The 19,153-nt window shown below is 42.0% G+C and overlaps 1 protein-coding gene across 7 annotated transcripts in view; it reads right to left on the bottom strand.

The window, feature by feature from the left end:
- The window catches only part of LOC110509551 (calcium/calmodulin-dependent protein kinase type II subunit beta), a 62,796-nt gene that overhangs the window by 3,847 nt on the left and 39,796 nt on the right, over nt 1-19,153 (bottom strand). For 3 of the 7 annotated variants that reach the window (XM_036967687.1, XM_036967690.1, XM_036967686.1), the window contains 4 exons: nt 2,733-2,792; nt 1,877-1,915; nt 1,284-1,329; nt 205-280 (listed from right to left, as the gene is read on the bottom strand). In XM_036967687.1, coding sequence (XP_036823582.1) covers nt 205-280; nt 1,284-1,329; nt 1,877-1,915; nt 2,733-2,792 — 221 coding nt within the window. The remainder of the gene's footprint in view (nt 1-204; nt 281-1,283; nt 1,330-1,876; nt 1,916-2,732; nt 2,793-19,153) is intronic. The other 4 variants (XM_036967689.1, XM_036967688.1, XM_036967691.1 and 1 more) reach the window with 2 other exon arrangements.

Raw genomic sequence — 19,153 nt, 5'->3', positions numbered from 1 at the left:
AGGCGCAGGCTAAGAGTAATAGGGCACCATTTTGCCTTAGCTAAAACGCACTGATCTCTGGGAAAATTACCTCATTACACACAATAATATAGCAGACATTATTAGGGTGAGGTGCAGTCTGGGAGTTGCAGTTTTGGGGTCAGGTGCAGGCTCAGATGTGTAGTGTTATGGTAAGGTTCAGGCTGCGAGTTGTAGTGTACTCACGCGTAGGCCTCAAAGTCTCCATTGTTGACAGCTTCAATCAGCTGCTCAGTGATCTTGATGATCTCCTGTTTTCGCACTGCAGAGGGAACCAATAACATAGTGACCACAGGTACGGGACAGTTAGACGGTTGAGCAAAACATTGTTACACTTTCGAACACACAGCAGAAGCTCACACACATACTGTACATTCACACATACAAAACACAGTCACACACTCACAAACACACACTGCGTTGTGTAACTCAACTACAGCGTGAGGGTTGTTGTCATAGCAGAGTTACTCAACAGACTGCTTGCTATTCATGTTGGCAAATCCTCTCAGTCATCTCTCTCTCTCTTTTTATTGCTCTCTCATCGCCCTCTCTCATCCTCTGAGCCACGCATAAGTACCCTCACACACTCTTTCCTAGCATGGTATACACACTCACCCATAATGTACAGTCCTGCCACTCAGGTTTCCATAGAGGTATATGCAGGGCCATGCAGAATGAAGACCTCTCCAATAGAACGACTTGACGAGATATAGTCCACTGGGCTACAGTCACTAGAACCTTCCCTGCAAAAGTCTTTCATCCTCAATGGAGAACTCCTTTCTTTCTTTTACTCTCTTCCTCTCTTTTCTGTGGCTTTCTCTTCTCTTTTATTCTCCTCCTTCTCTCCCTTTCCTCGTATCCCTCCTTCTGTCTTTCTGTTCCCGCGCTCTTCTCCTACTCCTCTTTCGCTCTGTCCCTTTCTCCTTCCCTCTACCCTCTCTCATTGCCTGTGTGGCACGTGGAGCTCATCATGCTATTCCTGTACATAGATAAGACTTACCAGGGAAGGTCCATCTCCCTCTATCCCTTTATCCCTCCCCCTATCCCTTGCTCTTTCTCTCTTTCAGCAGGCCAGCAGAAGAGATTAATGTATACTTAGCAGCTGGACATCCTCAAATGCCCTTCCTTCCTCTCTCTTTTTCCTCCATTCCTTCCTCTCTCCTTCCCCTCTCCTCCCTTTTTACTGTCCCTCTTTTCTGTGTGTGTGTGTGTGTGTGTGTGTGTGTGTGTGTGTGTGTGTGCGCGTGCGTGTGTGTCAGACTCACGTTTCACATCCTCGTCCTCAATAGTGGTGTTGCTGTCAGATGAGTCCTGTAGACACAGAGAGACATGTCAATGACACATATCAATGCAGACACACACACACACACACACACACACACACACACACACTGCGCTGGTGACTGCGCTGCTGTCCACCTTAAATATGACACACATCCAGTGTGCTGTCCATACATGCAGTGATCTATACCAGTCTAAACCACCAGATTTTGCAAGACATGGCACACAGAGCCCAGTTCCATTTACTTCCACAAGGTGGCGATAGTGGACAATATATCTCCACATAATGTTTTGTGTCAATGTGATTATACAAAGCAGCTGTTCCCAGGTCTGTCTGACTGCGGAATGCAGGATCACCAGACCTAAAAAAAAACACAAAGACCAGACCTACAACCCACACAACACTCTCCAACCAGGAGTCATAATAGACACGCAGGCACTGACACACTCACTCACACACACGTCCGCATGTATGCGCTATAATACGCTAACACACCAGCTTGCCAAGGACAAAGCAAGAGAAGACAAAGATGAGAGGACTGAAAGGCGTAGAGAAAAAGAAGGACGAAGGATGTACCTTGTTCCTATCCACATGGATAACAGTGGTCTGAGGCTCCTATAGAGAGATAGAGAGGGAGGGGGGAACAAACATAGAGAGATATGACACATAAGAGGTGAAATAGGGATGCTCGAGAGCAGAGTTGTAGGAGCAGAGAAAAGAGAGAGAAAGAGATATGGAGGGAGAGAGTGAGAGAAGAAGACTTGTTAAATGTAAGGAAGAGAGAGAGAGATTTTCCCCTGTGAAAGGGTTATCAAAGGCTTAATGGAAGGAAATGGTAATATGAAGAATTCCTCTAATAAAACTAAATCCCCAAATTAGTCTCGCATAGCCATGCATTCTCACACTGGCAAGAACCTAAAATGAACCCAAATCAAAACCCAAAGCCAACCAGCACCCATATCGTCACTTGAGTGACACACAACAACACCATCACCCACAAATAGACCAAATGTCACAGGGCAATGACTGGTGACTGCGCTTCAACCAGTTAGTCATGGTAGCTACTCGATGATGGCACCTGAAAGCTATTACAACCTGTGTGTGTGTGACTATGTACACATAGTCACACACAAAAACACACATGCAAATAATCACATGCACACAGAACCAACACTGACAGGTAGGCGATGAGGGGTTAAGACAGGCAAAGACAAAGACAGAGACAGAAAGAGAGACAGATGCAGAGACAAAGACAGATCGACCGACAGACTGATATGGAGAGAGAAAGATAAACAGACACAGACAGACAGTGAGAAAAACAGATACAGACCAACAAAAACACAGAGGAAATTGAGACTGACAGAGACAAATAGAGAATATAGTTGAATAGAGACAGAGGGGAGACGGAGTGATATATAAAGGAGGAGTGTACCAGTGCAGCAGAGGGGGTTCCCTTGGGGCTGGTGACTGTGCTGTTTCTCGTGCTGTTAGGCTGCAGCAGTGGACCAAAAGAAATGGGTTAAATTATGGCACAACAGACAAGGAAAGTGAGAGATGTGGGTGTAAGGATGTGGGTGAGGTTAGATAAAAGGCATATGTGCCAGAGGCTGGTCTAGTGGTTAAGCTGCCACCCCCGGACCACCCTCTGATAGGTTGGCTGTACACCCACTGACTCACAGTATTGATCCTGCCCAGTATATCAGTCCAGTGCAATTGAATGAGTCCATTTCCTCAGACCTCAGCCATATTAGCCTCAGAGGGGTTGTAAACAACCGGATGTTAGTGTGCAGCCAGCCTATCTTAGGGCATGGTTAGTGTCTGTGGGCGGGCGGGATTAGAAGTGATTGAGGCTATCGAAGGGTGTGGTTAGTGTGTGTGGGCTGGGTTAGAAGTGATTGAGCCGAGATAGATAGACAACCTACAGCTCATATAACACAAGTCTGATCAACTGGAAGCTCAACAGATCAAATGGTTTAGAGCTGAATTGGATTAGGTCTCTTCATCTGCGACCCTACCCATACCCACCACTCCCCTTCCGCTGTACCACCTACCCAATGAGCATGTGTGTGATGTAGCGAGAAGCACTCCAATTCCATCAATCATATCAAAGCATATCAGAGGTTTTAGTGGAACCTGGAACGTGGTGTATTTGACCAAGACCAACAACACAGACACTTTAGAGAAAACACACACACACACACAATAACTGATTGTGTTTGGGAGAATGGCTAACCCCTCATACCAAGTCGGAAAAATAATTTGTCATGTCAAACCCGTAGCAATGCAACATAGCATATCTGTCTGTCTCTCTCACACACTCTCAGGTGGACTGTCTGAATGAGCAATCACTGACAAGTGACTCGTGAAGAGAGGATGAGTAAGAGACAATTGAAAATGTGATGGAGAAGGCAGACAGGAGAAGAGGAGAGAGAGAGGAGAGGAGGAAAAGAGGATGGAGAGAGAGAAGAAGGGAGAAACAGGGGAGGAGGGAGAGGAGAAGAGGGGGGAAGAGGGATACAATGATATCCTCACCAAGATGTGAATTTTGGGGCTGGATTTCCATCTCTGGATGAAGTGATGAGATGGAGGAGAGAGTGAGACGGACATGAACACCATAAGGGGTATGAAGAATGCTGAGGATACGTGTGGATTGTATGTAAAAAGGAATGATTTACAGTTACACAAATGATCCTAGAACAATATAGAAACAATAAAATAATCAAACACAATCATTGAAATGTAAAAGACCAGACACCAATTATGCTCCTATATGGTGGATATAAATGGAATGGATATATAGCTAGTGGATGTAGAATACTGCCCCATAGCAACAATATGAGAAAAAAACCGTGTGTGTGTGTGTGTATTGAGATGATTGCTAAGCGACGCCAGTGGTACAGCGGATGATATTGTAGCTTCTATGTCTTCTTCCTGGTACCCAAAGTTCAGACACAGAGCAAGAGTAACATTCTCATCCGACACTCAAACACACCCAACCCAGCGTAGGAGAACCCATTTCATCCTTGAGGTGGTGGAGAGTGGTGGCAGGGGTTGATGGAGAGAGAGAGGGGAGGAGAGAATAGATGAATGGGTGATTCAGACAGAGAGAGGAAAAGAGGTAGAGTAAGTGGTCCTGGTCCATTCCTGTTAGTTACAGTATGTAACCACTGGGCTGCACAGATAGAGCACAACTGCCCGTTGCTCATAGGGAGATACAGTAGTATGTGTGTGTGTGTGTGTTTGTGTTCTGAACCCAAGTACAGTGCCTAGTGAAAGTCTACACACCCCTTGCACAATTGTCACATTTTTCTGCCTTAAAATGAAATCTAACAATTTATTACATTTGCATTTTTCCCTATTGATCTACACAAGCAGCTCCACATTTTATAAGTGAAGGAAAACTATAGAACATTTTCTAAAAAAAAAATATTTGTTTTAAACCTAAGATGTCTTGATTGCATATGTCTTCACACCCTAGAGTTAGCACTTGGTGGAAGCACCTTTGGCAGCAATTACAGCTGTAAATCATTTTGAATAAGATTCTACCAACTCTTAGGGCAGCATACAGTATATCCATTGTTTTTGTCAAAATTGCTCAAGCTCAATTGGGTTGGGAGTCATTGATGGACAGCAATATTCAAACCTTGTCTCTGATTTTCAAGGAGGTTTAAGCCAGAATTTACACTGGACCCCTCAGGAACACTCTTGGAAAGCCGTTTTAGTGAGTCTTTTGCATAAAAAAGTGATTATGGGCCCGCTGGAAAATGCAACTCTATCCCAGGATTAGGTGTTCAAAAGACCTGGGTGTTGCGCCTTTAATATTTATTTGGATCCTGACCAACACTCCAGCACCTATGAGTTTGGAAGAACACTATGACATTTCTGAAAAAGCCCTTTTAGTGTAAGAGCTGTTTGAAAAGACAGCCTGAAATTCCAGCCTGTTGGGATGGAGTGGGAGGAGGTTTTCAGACTGCCTGGTGACATCATGTTTTTTTTGACTGCACCAGGCCTTTAATTTAGAAACAGTTCTATACTTTTTCTTCCTCTTGGAAAATGTGGAGCTGGTTGTGTAGAACATTAAATGTTACACTTTTTTAATGACATTTTAAGGCAGCACAATGTGACAACTGGGCAAGGGGTGTATTTACTTTCCCTAGGCTCTGTAGCTCTAGTGTAGTTTGCAGAGTGCTGCTGTGATGTCGGTGAGAGAGGAACAGAGAGTAAGAGAGGGAAGTGCAGATGGTTGTACAGAGAAAGATTACATGACGACAGATTAATCATGAGAGAGAAATAATCTGAGATTAGCACCCTGCCACCCAGAGAGAGAGGGGGGGGGGGGGGGGTAGAGAAAGAGGGAAAGATGGCGGGAGATGGAGGGAGTAAGATGGAGATTAGAGGTTGAGGATGGGTTATACACCTGACAGCTCTGGCCTCAGATCAAAGGTCACAGGTGAAATATGTGGCTGGGATACCGTTTAGTGTGTGTAATCTGTGTGTACATCCTATGTTGTGTTAGTGTACCAATGCCAGTGTATTCTGTGTGTATCCTGTGTGTATTTATTTTCTCTCCATCTCCCCTACTCACAGGTGGCAATCATCATTCCCCAATCAGTCGCTAATCAGAAGACACCTGCTCCTTTTCTCCTACCCAATCACAGCTCCTATCCCTTGGTTTAAAAACCCTGTCCGTTGTCTTCTCTGGAGCAATCTCTCTGTAAATGCCATATGTTTGTAGCGCTCTTGTGTGGTTTAGGATACATGTCACTTTGTCCCCAACTGTGAGTATTGTTTTTGGTTATGGTGTTTGTTTGGTGGGGAAAAGGGGGTAACCAGACAGTTTGCCCATGGGCATATACTACCCGTAGATAAACTTAGTTAAATACACTAGTTAGAACTGGGCGGACCACCCAGTGTATTTTTGGTTAGTTAGCTGTGGTTGAAATAGGCTAGTCTAGCTTAGGGGTGTTTTTGGATGCTTATTGTTTCTTTCCTTGGGTCCAGACCATCACCGTGTGTTTACTAATAAACCATGAGTTTGACGGTAGATTTAAGTTGTCGTGGTTATTTGTTCTCACTGTTACATTTTCACTATAATTTGCGTGAGTTGTGTTACGGGTCTCGTTTACCATTTTCCCCCCCCCCAGACTGTCGGGCCAAAGGGATTCGTAACAGCCAGCAGAATCTGTCCTTAAGGCTGACGAGACTCCATCGACTAATTTTTCACCCATCTAAAACTCTACTCTATAGAACAGCTTATGTTCACACAATTTCTATTTGGCGTAAAATTGAAAAACTTAACTGGGAATCAGAATGGCATGCCCATACTCCAATATTTCACAATAATGCCTTGAGGTCTGGAAGGTGGCCTTATGCATCCCCCCCCCCCCCCCCCCCCCCCCCCCAATGGTCCAAATGTGGGATCCGTACCCTTGCGGATAACATGGACAATAATAGTTTGAGAACATTCCGAAATGTGAAAGATGCATACACATACCGAGGCAAATCCTTTTTTCTATTTACAATTTAAGTCAGCTATGCTGGCCTATGGAGTCCCTTAGGAAAGCCAACTACCGAACCATCCAATTATGGGATTTATAAATAATCTGGGACCGAGAAAGGACTAATTTCTATAATATATACAAACTTCTGGAAAGCCATTAAAAATATGGTCCACAGATCTAAATGAATCTGAACCACGCTCAAGGCCAGGCAACACAGGCTAATAGGGATTTTTCTCCCTTTACACTCATCAGACTTAAACTTTACCAGTTGAAAGTATACATAAATATTATTGTATTATATAATTATACATTTCTAAATGATATGCAAATGAGGCAAACTGTCCTTAAATATGTGCTAATTTGCATTTTACAATCTGTTTTTCAACACATTGCTTTAAGGCAGAACGTTTGTTTGTTATTGTGATAAACTCAATGGTCAGACTTCTACAGATTAAAATATTGTCATCTCATCTCTTTATTATATATATTTTTTTAACTATTCACATGTATGACGGATGCATATTTTGCAAATATTTACACATGACACTTAAAATCAAAATGACAAGCTATTAAAAAAAGCTTCAGAAATTCTGACTAAGCTCTAAGAACAATGGGAATGCATGTCCTTTGAAGACAAATGAATTGGCGCACCGGGAACATGTCATTTGGATACAATGGAGATAGGCTAAATGCAATTAAAATGCCCTTTCCATAAAAAATGACAATTTGTCACATTAATTAAACTCTTATTCATATCACTACTAAACTGACACATCAAATATACCTTTTACAAATACATTAGCATGTTTAATACATTTGTTTCAAGCAATAAAGCATATGCTTTGAATACTGGTCTGTTGGGCAAATTCACACCACTTTGCTCAATTCGTCACATACAAGGATGGTTGAAAATGTGCAGAAGATTAATCAGCTATGTAAGGCCCTCTGAGTTGTTGCTGGGGATGCTTTACTTTCTTGACTGTGTCATGGGACCTGCGCCTATGCTTGGCACACTCCATTGAAGCAGCATCAGCTCTCTCAACTCCTCTCTGATTGCTCCAGTGTCACCAAAGTGCTGTCAAGCCACAATCTGTCCATCACATTTGTTATAGCAGTGGCTCCCTCATTGAACGTGGCTATTGCCATACTGGCTGCTCCGTCAATGCGGCTTTTGCCCATGAAGACAGTTTTGGGGCATCGCGACCATATTACAGAGTTCAGACATTCTGGGTTCCTCCGTGCTATATTTTGAGGACGTTATCATTTGACATACAGGTACCACTCTCTATTAAAACATGTATTGCCTCCATTTTCTATGGCTCACTGATACCAGCACCAATGCACACACCTATCCCGTAGGTGGAAGTGACTCTCTTGTGCCAAGTGCCATCGAAGGATACATGAATGTCTATGATGGCATCCTCATCCAGTAACTCTTATGTCTGGGTCGATATCTGCACATGCTCATCTAATTATCTTTGCAGCACTCTCCATTGACTGTAGCCCTCTCTGAATCTCTGCAACTAAAGTGCAGAAAGTTGACATTACAGACATAACTGCAGGACTAAATATCAGCATATCAGCACTTCATATAAAGCTAATTTCTCACTAATCACATTGGGCTACAGGCCTATGACACTGTATGCCTATGTGACAGTCTCATTGTATAGTTATGTTTTCCTATCACTCTTTGTTAATTTGAATACATTTGCTGGAGCAAGGAATTAAATATTATTTATACACAGCAAGTCACCTGAAAATAATGTGCTACTCTCCCTTTTTATTTACCTGTCACTCTCCTGTCATGTTGTTCGGGGACAATGTGGACCATGCTGACTTCCAATGTAGCTACTCTTAGCAAGCAAGTAGCAAACCTACATAAGCTACTGTGGAACCCACGCCCACCTACTTTTAATTTTTTCTATTTGACTTTTTTGCCGCCGTGTTGGCTCTCCACAGCCAACTGGCCGGTGCTTGGCAGGGTTCCATCCCCAAAGGGGTCTCCCCTTTCCCTGGAGAACGGAGCTGATCTTGACCCAACCAGCCATGGAGGTATGTCACGCGACGTGGAAGTCGAAGAAGGCGTCCTCTGGCAACGGGGGTCTCCATGGAGATGTTGAGCCCGGAACTGACACAGACCAGAAACAGCTTTGCCGCCCTGGATCCAGAGGTTCCGGTGCCTTCGTCCTTGGTGGCTTCCCAATCAAGATCGGATCCGGAAGTACCTGCGTCTTTGTCCTCGGCTCTGTCGCCCTCTCTGGTGGCTTCTACATCTGGCTCAGATCCTCGGAGCTCCCAGCCACACCAGACCGTGAGGCTGCCTGAGAGACCGACACCTTCAACATCACCAGCTGTCAACATAGGCAGCTCTATGGTGAGAAACATCTCGGTCCCCAAGGCAAAAACCCTGTGTTACCTAGGAGCACAAGTACAGGACATAACAAGGCTGCTTCTGACTGTTCTACCACAGGAGCACGAGTACAGGACATAACAAGGCTGCTTCAGACTGTTCTACCCAGGAACACGAGTACAGGACATAACATGGCTGCTTCTGACTGTTCTACCCAGGAACACGAGTACAGGACATAAGGCTGCTTCAGACTGTTCTACCACAGGAGTACAGAACATAACAAGGCTGCTTCAGACTGTTCTACCACAGGAGCACGAGTACAGGACATAACAAGGCTGCTTCAGACTGTTCTACCCAGGAACACGAGTACAGGACATAAGGCTGCTTCAGACTGTTCTACCACAGGAGCACAGGACATAACAAGGCTGCTTCAGACTGTTCTACCCAGGAACACGAGTACAGGACATAACAAGGCTGCTTCTGACTGTTCTACCCAGGAACACGAGTACAGGACATAAGGCTGCTTCAGACTGTTCTACCACAGGAGTACAGAACATAACAAGGCTGCTTCAGCCTGTTCTACCACAGGAGCACGAGTACAGAACATAACAAGGCTGCTTCAGACTGTTCTACCACAGGAGCACGAGTACAGGACATAACAAGGCTGCTTCAGACTGTTCTACCACAGGAGCACGAGTACAGGACGTAACAAGGCTGCTTCAGACTGTTCTACCACAGGAGCACAGGACATAACAAGGCTGCTTCAGACTGTTCTACCCAGGAACACGAGTACAGGACATAACAAGGCTGCTTCTGACTGTTCTACCCAGGAACACGAGTACAGGACATAAGGCTGCTTCAGACTGTTCTACCACAGGAGCACGAGTACAGAACATAAGGCTGCTTCAGACTGTTCTACCACAGGAGCACAAGTACAGGACATAACAAGGCTGCTTCAGACTGTTCTACCACAGGAGCACGAGTACAGGACGTAACAAGGCTGCTTCTGACTGTTCTACCACAGGAGCACAAGTACAGGACATAACAAGGCTGCTTCAGACTGTTCTACCCAGGAACACGAGTACAGGACATAACATGGCTGCTTCAGACTGTTCTACCACAGATGCCGGGAGCTGACACTGTAGTAGTCCATGTGGGGTCAAATGACATCAGAAGAACTGATTTTAGCATTTAAAGACTCCAAAAATCTACCAATAATTTCAGGTGCAGTCCCATAGTTGGGCCTCGGGTGTGAATGATTCAGCAGACTGTTGGTATTACTCATCTGGCTAAAAGGTAACTGTAGCTCTGGTGGAGTCACTTTTATTGATAACTTTGATACCTTCTGGAAACGGAAGATACTCTACAGGAATGACGGAGCCCATCCAAATCATCTTGGCTCCTGGACTCTGTTCATGCATTTCAAGGCTACGTTGAAACAATGACTGGTAAATGATCCAAGACCAGCTCGGTTAATCCCTACCATTGTGACAATGAGTCATCATAATGCTGCATCAAATGTATTCGGTGCCAATGCCCCTAAGATCATGTACATCTGTTTATCCTACAGCTATTGTAAGCAGTAATCATGAGAGTATAAACCAGAGTTACACTGTTAGCACTGAGGCTGTGTGCAATAGTAGGAAGACCACTTAGTGCAGGGTGAGCTGCATAATCAGCTCCATTGTAAATAACATGAGTAAGTCTACCTCTAAGCTTCCAAGTAAAGCATTAAAAACCATCAAGCAACCAAGAAAAGTGCTAAAAATAGCCCATATTAATATACGTAGCCTAAGAAACAAGGTCCATGAAGTCAATAACTTGCTTGTAACAGATGACATTCTTATTCTGGCTATCTCTGAAACTCACTTAGATATTACCTTTGATGATACAGTGGTAGCAATACATGGTTATAACATGTACCGGAAAGACAGAAATGCCAACAGAGGAGGTGTTGCAGTCTATATTCAGAACCACATTCCTGTAAAGCTTAGAGATGATCTAATGTTAAATACTGTTGAAGTAATAAGGCTACAGGTTCATCTGCCTCACCTAAAGCCCATTCTTGTGGGAAGCTGCTATAGACCACCAAGTGCTAACAGTCAGTATCTGGATAATGTGTGTGATATCAACAGAGAAGTGTATTTAAATCTGGGTGATTTAAATTTTGACTGGCTATCTTCAAGCTACCCACTCAGGAAAAAACTTCAAACTGTAACCAGTGCCTGCAACCTGGTTCAGGTTGTCAGTCAACCTACCAGGGTAGTTACAAACAGCACAGGAAGGAAATCATCATGTATTGATCACATCTTTACTAATACTGCAGAAATTTGCTTTAAAACAGTATCCAAATCCATAGGATGTAGTGATCACAATATAATAGCCATATCTAAGAAAACCAAAGTTCCAAAGGCTGGGCCTAATATAGTGCAAAGAGGTCATACAGTAAGTTTTGTAGTGATTCATATTATGATGATGTAAAGAATATTTTCTGGTCTGTAGTGTCTGTAATGAGGAGCAACCAGATGCTGCACTTAGTGCATTTATGAAACTACTTATTCCAGTTACTAATAAGCATGCACCCATTAAGAAAATGACTATAAAAACTTAAATCCCCTTGGATTGATGAGGAATTTAAAAATTGTATGGTTGAGAGGGATGAGGCAAAAGTCTGGCAATTAAGTCTGGCAGCCCAACTGATTGGCTAACGTACTGCAAATTAAGAAATCATGTGACTAAACTAAAGAAAAAGAAACTACTAAATTAAATAAAGAATGATAGTAAAAAGCTTTGGGGCACCTTAAATGTTTTGGGAAAAAGCCAACTTGGCTCCTTCATTAATTGAATGAGATGGCTCATTCATCACAAAGCCCACTAATATTGCAAACTACTTTAATGACTTTATCATTGGCAAGATAAGGAAATTTAGGGATGACATGCCAGCAACAAACGCTGACACTACACATCCAAGTGTATCGGACCAAATTATGAAAGACAAGAATTGTACTTTTGAATTCCGTAAAGTCAGTGTGGAAGAGGTGAAAAAATTGTCTATCAACAATGACAAGCCACCAGGGTCTGACAATCTAGATGGAAAATTACTGAGGATAATAGCAGACGATATTGCCACTCCTATTTTCCACATCTTCAATTTAAGCCTACTAGAGAGCGTGTGCCCTCAGGCCTGGAGGGAAGCTAAAAGTCATTCCGCTACCCAAGAATAGTAAAGCCCCCTTTGCTGGCTCAAATAGCCGACCAAACAGCCTGTTACCAACCCTTAGTAAACTTCTGGAAAGAATGGTGTTCGAGCAGATACAATACTATTTCACAGTAAACAAATTGACAACAGAATTTCAGCACTCTTATAGGGAAGGACACGCAACAAGCACAGCACTTACACAAATGACTGATGATTGGCTGAGAGAAATTGATGATAAAATGATTGTGGGGGCTGTCTTGTTAGAATTCAGTGCAGCTTTCGACATTGTTGATCATAGTATGCTGCTGGAAAAATGTATGTGTTATGGCTTTACACCCCCTGCTATAATGTGGATGAAGAGTTACTTGTCTAACAGAACACAGAGGGTGTTCTTTAATGGAAGCCTATCAAATATAATCCAGTTAGAATCAGGAATTCCCCAGGGTAGTTGTTTAGGCCTCTTGCTTTTTTCAATTTTCTATGTATGCGGATGACTCAACATTATACACGTCAGCTACTAAAGCAACTGAAATGACTGCAACACTCAACAAAGCACTTAGTTTCAGAGTGGGTGGCAAGGAATAAATTGGCTCTAAATATTTATAAAACTAAAAGCATTGTATTTGGAACAAAACACCCACTAAAACCTAAATCTTGCAATTAACAATGTGCAAATTGATCAAGTTGAGATGACTAAACTGCTTGGAGTAACACTAGATTGTAAACTGTCATAGTCAAAACATATTGATGCAATAGTAGCTAAGATTGGGAGAAGTCTGTCTAATAAAACAATTATCTGCCTTCTTAACAACACTTTGAACAAGGCAGGTCTTACAGGCCCTAGTTTTGTCGCATCTTGATTCAGTCGTGTGGTCAGGTGCCACAAAAAAGGACTTAGGAAAATTGCAATTAGCTCAGAACAGGGCAGCACGGCTGGCCCTTGGACATACACAGAGAGCTAATATTAATAATATGCATGTCAATCTCTCCTGGCTCAAAGTGGAGCAGAGATTGACTTCATCACTACTTTTATTTATGAGAGGTATTGACATGTTGAATGCACTGAGCTGTCTGTCTAAACTACTAGCACACAGCTCAGACACCCATGCATACCCCACAAGATATGCCACAAAAGGTCTCTTCACATTACCCAAGTCCAGAACAGACTATGGGGGGCACACAGTACTACATAGAGCCATGACTACATGGAACTCTATTCCACATTGAGTAACTGATGCAAGCAATAAAATTAGATTTAAAAAAAAAGATAAACACCACATGGAACAGCGGAGACTGTGAAGCAACACAAATATTGGCACAGACAGACACATGCATGCATACAGTTGAAGTCGGAAGTTTACATACACTTAGGTTGGAGTCATTAAAACTTGTTTTTCAACCACTCCACAAATTTCTTCTTAACAAACTATAGTTTTGGCAAGTCGGGTAGGACCTCTACTCTAAATAATTTTTCCAACAATTGTTTACAGACAGATTATTTCACTGTATCGCAATTCCAGTGGGTCAGAAGTTTACATACACTAAGTTGACTGTGCCATTAAACAGCTTGGAAAATTCCATAAAATTATGTCATGGCTTTAGAAGCTTCTGATAGGCTAATTGACATAATTTGAGTCAATTGGAGGTGTACCTGTGGATGTATTTCAAGGCCAACCTTCAAACTCAGTGCCTCTTTGCTTGACATCATGGAAAAAAATCAAAAGAAATCAGCCAATTGTAGACCTCCACAAGTCTGGTTCATCGTTGGGCGCAATCAACAAATGCCTGAAGGTACCACGTTCATCTGTACAAACAATAGGACGCAAGTATAAACACCATGGGACCACACAGCCGTCATACTGCTCAGGAAGGAGATGCGTTCTGTCTCCTAGAGATGAACGTACTTTGGAGCGAAAAGTGCAAATCAATCGCAGAACAACAGCAAAGTACCTTGTGAAGATGCTGGAGGAAACAGGTACAAAAGTATCTATATCCACAGTAAAACAAGTCCTATATCGACATAGCCTGAAAGGCCTCTCAGCAAGGAAGAAGCCACTGTTCCAAAACCATCATAAAAAAAGCCAGACTACGGTTTGCAACTGCACATGGGGACAAAGATCGTACTCTTTGGAGAAATGTCCTCTGGTCTGATGAAACAAAAATAGAACTGTTTGGCCATAATGACTATCGTTATGTTTGGAGGAAAAAGGGGGAGGCTTGCAAGCCGAAGGACACCATCCCAACCTTGAAGCACGAGGGTGGCAGCATCATGTTGTGGGGGTGCTTTGCTGCAGGAGGGACTGGTGCACTTCACAAAATAGATATCATGAGGAAGAAAAATTATGTGGATATATTGAAGCAACATCTCAGACATCAGTCAGGAAGTTGAAGCTTGGTCGCAAATGGGTCTTCCAAATGGACAATGACCCCAAGCATACTTCCAAAGTTGTGGCAAAATGGCAACAAAGTCAAGGTATTGGAGTGGCCATCACAAAGCCCTGACCTCAATCCCATAGAACATGTGTGGGCAGAACTGAAAAAAGCATGTGTGAGCAAGGAGGCCTACAAACCTGACTCAGTTACACCAGCTCTGTCAGGAGGACTGGGCCAAAATTCACTGTAACTTATTGTGGGAAGCTTGTGGAAGGCTACCCAAAACATTTGACCCAAGTTAAACAACTTAAAGGCAATGCTACCAAATACTAATTGAGTGTAAGTAAACTTCTGACCCACTGGGAATGTGATGTAAGAAATAAAAGCAGAAATAAATCACTCTCTACTATTATTCTGACATTTCACATTTTTAAATAAAGTGGTGATCCTAACTGATCTAAGACTGGGAATTTTTTTACGAGGATTAAATGTCAGGAATTGTGAAAAACTGAGTTTAAATGTATTTGGCTAAGGTGTATGTAAACATCCGACTTCAACTGTACACACAAGATAACATACGCACTAGACATACACATGGATTTAGTACTGTAGATATGTGGTGGAGTAGGGGCCCGAGGGCACGCAGTGTGTTGTGAAATCTATGAATGTATTGTAAAGTTTTAAAATGTATAAACTGCCTTCATTTTGCTGGACCCCAGGAAGAGTAGATCCATAATAAATACAAATATGAGCTGAGACTCAATGAAGGAATCCCTAGGACTTTGCTTATTTTCTTAATATTTGCATAACCAAGTCCAAGTTCGTGAGCTAGAAGAACCATCTCCCCTGGAGCACTCCTGCAGCCTGGAGGAAGTGTAAATACTTATCCTAAATAAATCTTGATCACCTTCACAGTCTGCACATTCTATCATGACAGAATCACTGGGTGGTGGTTTTCAGTCCATTGTTTAGAAACTTTGGGCAAATCAAATCATGTTCAAGTTGGTTAATTTGAGACATGTGGAATAAAAGCCACTGTTGGCTGGCTGCTGTCTGGTTGATCGCTGCTGGTTGTCATCTTTATCTCAACTAATTTGCGTCTCGACGCTCTCCTTTTCCTCCTCTACCTGCCTCGATTGGCGGATCAGGCATTTTTTTCTTTCAGTCACTGCTTTTCTTGCATTGGCTAACTGAGTGCCTATTTTTATTCACATACTGTAGGTATATTTTTCAAGATTTTCAAATTTTATTACTGAGCCAAAGTACGTGAGGACTCGCGTCACTGTTTCATGATCAGATTCAACCAAAAATAAACAAAGTTATCCAATGCTGCCTTTAAATACCAGTAACCAATCGGATGTCAGGAAATGACTAATCTGTCAACACGAAGCACTACGTCTACAAAGGATAGAGCCATGTATGGACTAGTTTACGATATGCTTTGGGAAAACAAGCCTTTGAATGACATGATTCAACATGGAGAGTTTAAAAATAGCGGTTGAAGTTCTACATGAAACATGCTTTCAAGAATGACATTTATGGTAGGTGTCATTGACGGAGTTAAGATAAAATGATACAAATAAAATATTTAGATACATTACTGCCAATTTATTTGTACATTTTATGGAAGTTATAGTATCAAAATATTCCAAAATCTGAAAATTGACAGATGGAAGCAAAATCTCAATTTTTGCCTGTGTTGCCTGGCCTTAAACTGGAACAGAATATCGAAAAATATGACCTTGGTATCCCGTTGACCATTGCTTGACAGCAATTTTCAAGTCTTGCCATAGATTTTCCATCTGATTTAAGTCAAAACAGTAACTAGGCCACTCAGGAACATTCAATGTCATCTTGGTAAGCAACTCCAGTATATATTTGGCCTTGTGTTTTAGGTTATTGTCCGGCTGAAAGGTGAATTGGTCTCCCAGTGTGTGTTGGAAAGCAGACTGAACCAGGTTTTCCTCTAGGATTTTGCCTGTGCTTAGCTCTATTCCGGTTATTTTTATCAAAAAATCTTCCTAGTCCTTGCCGATGACAAGCATACCCATAGCATGATGCAGCCACCACCATTCTTGAATGTGTTGTGTTTGCCCTAAAAATACCGCTTCGGTTTTTGCCACATTTTTTGCAGTTTTAATTTAGTGCCTTATTGCAAACAGGATGCATGTTTTGGAATATTTGGATTCTGTACAGGCTTCCATTGGCCTTTTGGTGAAATCCCTGAGCGGTTTTCTTCCTCTCCAGCAACTGAGTTAGGAAGGACGCCTGTATCTTTGTAGTGACTGGGTGTATTGATACACCATCCAAAGTGTAATTAATAACTTCACTATGCTCAAAGGGATATTCAATGTCTGCTTTAAAAAAAATATTTACCAATCTACCAATAGGTGCCCTTTGCGAGGCAATGGAAAACCTCCCTGGTCTTTGTGGTTGAATCTGTGTTTGAAATCACTGTTTGACTGAGGGATCTTTCAGATAATGTAGAGGGTACAGATGTGAGCTAGTCATTCAAAAATCATGTTAAACACTATTATTGCACTCAGAGTGAGTCCATGCAACTAATTATGTGAATGTGACATTTTTTTGGAACTTATTTAGGCTTGTCATAAAAAAAGGGTTTGAATACTTATTGACTCAAGACATTTCAGCTTTTAATTTAATTAATTCGTAAAAATAAAAAAAGAATAAGAAAAAAACAATTCCACTTTGACATTACGGGGTATTGTGTGTAGTCCAGAGACACACATTCTCAATTAAATTAATTTTAAACTCCGTCTGTAGTAACACAACAAAATGTGGAAATAGTCAAGGGGTGTGTATACTTTCTGAAGGCACTGTAAATGCTTCTGGGGAAAAATTACAAAATACATTTTGAAGTGCATGAATTTAAATATTCAATGGTTTCCACCTATTGTGCTACTTTTTTTTTAACAGTATTTTTATTGGAATTTTACAATTTTCACCCATATTAAGAGATACAACAGAGACAAAGCACACAGAAAGCTTCTCTCACCCCATCACCATCATTGCGTCCCTCAATACATACATTTTAAACAAACTTACAAACAGAAATGAAACAAAAAAGCTCAGTTTAAACCAAGAGGTTAGGTTCCACACATGGAACGTACAGTGTAGTTCTGAAATACATACATCCCCGTCATTCTACGAGAATCCTTGCAGCATAATAGCTGATACCTCAGGTTCTAGGTAATTTAGATAAGGTTCCCATACTTTGTAGAACTGGTCTGTTTTAGAATGCAATGTACATGTCAGATATTCCAGAGGCACCCATTCAAATAGTATCTTATGCCAATCTTTAATAGAAGGAACCTTATCACTAATCCACTGTAAAAGGATGTTTTTCCTCGCTGCGAAGGCGAGGATGTTGTAAAGCCTCCTTTTACCCACAGAAGTAACCTGCCTACTAGGGAGACCTAACAGTAAAGAAACTGGGTCCAACTCTAGATCAACCCCTAGGATCTTTTCAATTTCTTGCAGAACACCAGACCAGTATCTTCTGTATTTTGGTACATGACCATAAACAATGTGTTAGGGTGCCTGTATCAGTTTTGCATTTAAGACACTGAGGGGAAGAGGAGGTGGGGCTAAAAGCATGTCTGCGATTTGGGGATATATGCAATCTGTGTATTATTCTTAATTGGATTGCTCTAGTACGATTACATATAGATATTGTTTTTGCATATATCCAAATGTCCTCCCACATCTCTTCGTCAATAGTAACAGACAATTCTTTCTCCCACACTTGTTTCACCCTCTGTGTGTTGACAGCAGAAAGGGACCTTAAAGTATCATAAAACAGACTTACAGACATTTTCCTTTGTGGGGAAAAAAAGCATTCTTTCAATGACAGACACATCAGGGTTACCAATTAAGGTGGTGCCCTTCAGGATATAATGTCTTACTTGTAGGAGGCGGAAAAAGTCCTGCTTTGGGAGTCGATATTTCTCGACCATCTGCTCAAATGACAACAAAATCTTATCAACAAATAAGTCATTTAGCCTGCGTATGCCCTTATTAAGCCAAGAGTTAAAGCCGGCATCCAGCAATCTTGGACTGAAATCTGGGTTGTTAAGAATTGGGGTAAGAGCAGAGGTTAGTTTGGACCTTCCCAGGAAGCGTTGAACTGACCTCCATACTTTGAGTGTGTTAAGTGTAACGGGATTATTGCAGTGATCTTCTACAGACTTAAAACTTCTGAAAAATAAAAGATCCTGTAAGGGGTATTTTGAAAGAGAAGTCTCAATGCCTAACCAAATAGAGGAGTCATCATTTGTGATCCAGTCAGAAATATAACAAAGGTGGGCACACCATTGATAGAACCTGATATTGGGCAGGTCCAAGCCGCCCATAGAACTTGGCAGCTGCAATATTGCCATCTTAAGTCTTGGTTTGCGTTTACTCCATAT

Source organism: Oncorhynchus mykiss, chromosome Y (assembly GCF_013265735.2).
Source record: "Oncorhynchus mykiss isolate Arlee chromosome Y, USDA_OmykA_1.1, whole genome shotgun sequence".
Taxonomy (NCBI): domain Eukaryota; kingdom Metazoa; phylum Chordata; class Actinopteri; order Salmoniformes; family Salmonidae; genus Oncorhynchus; species Oncorhynchus mykiss.
This window is presented reverse-complemented; position numbering and strand designations above follow the sequence as displayed.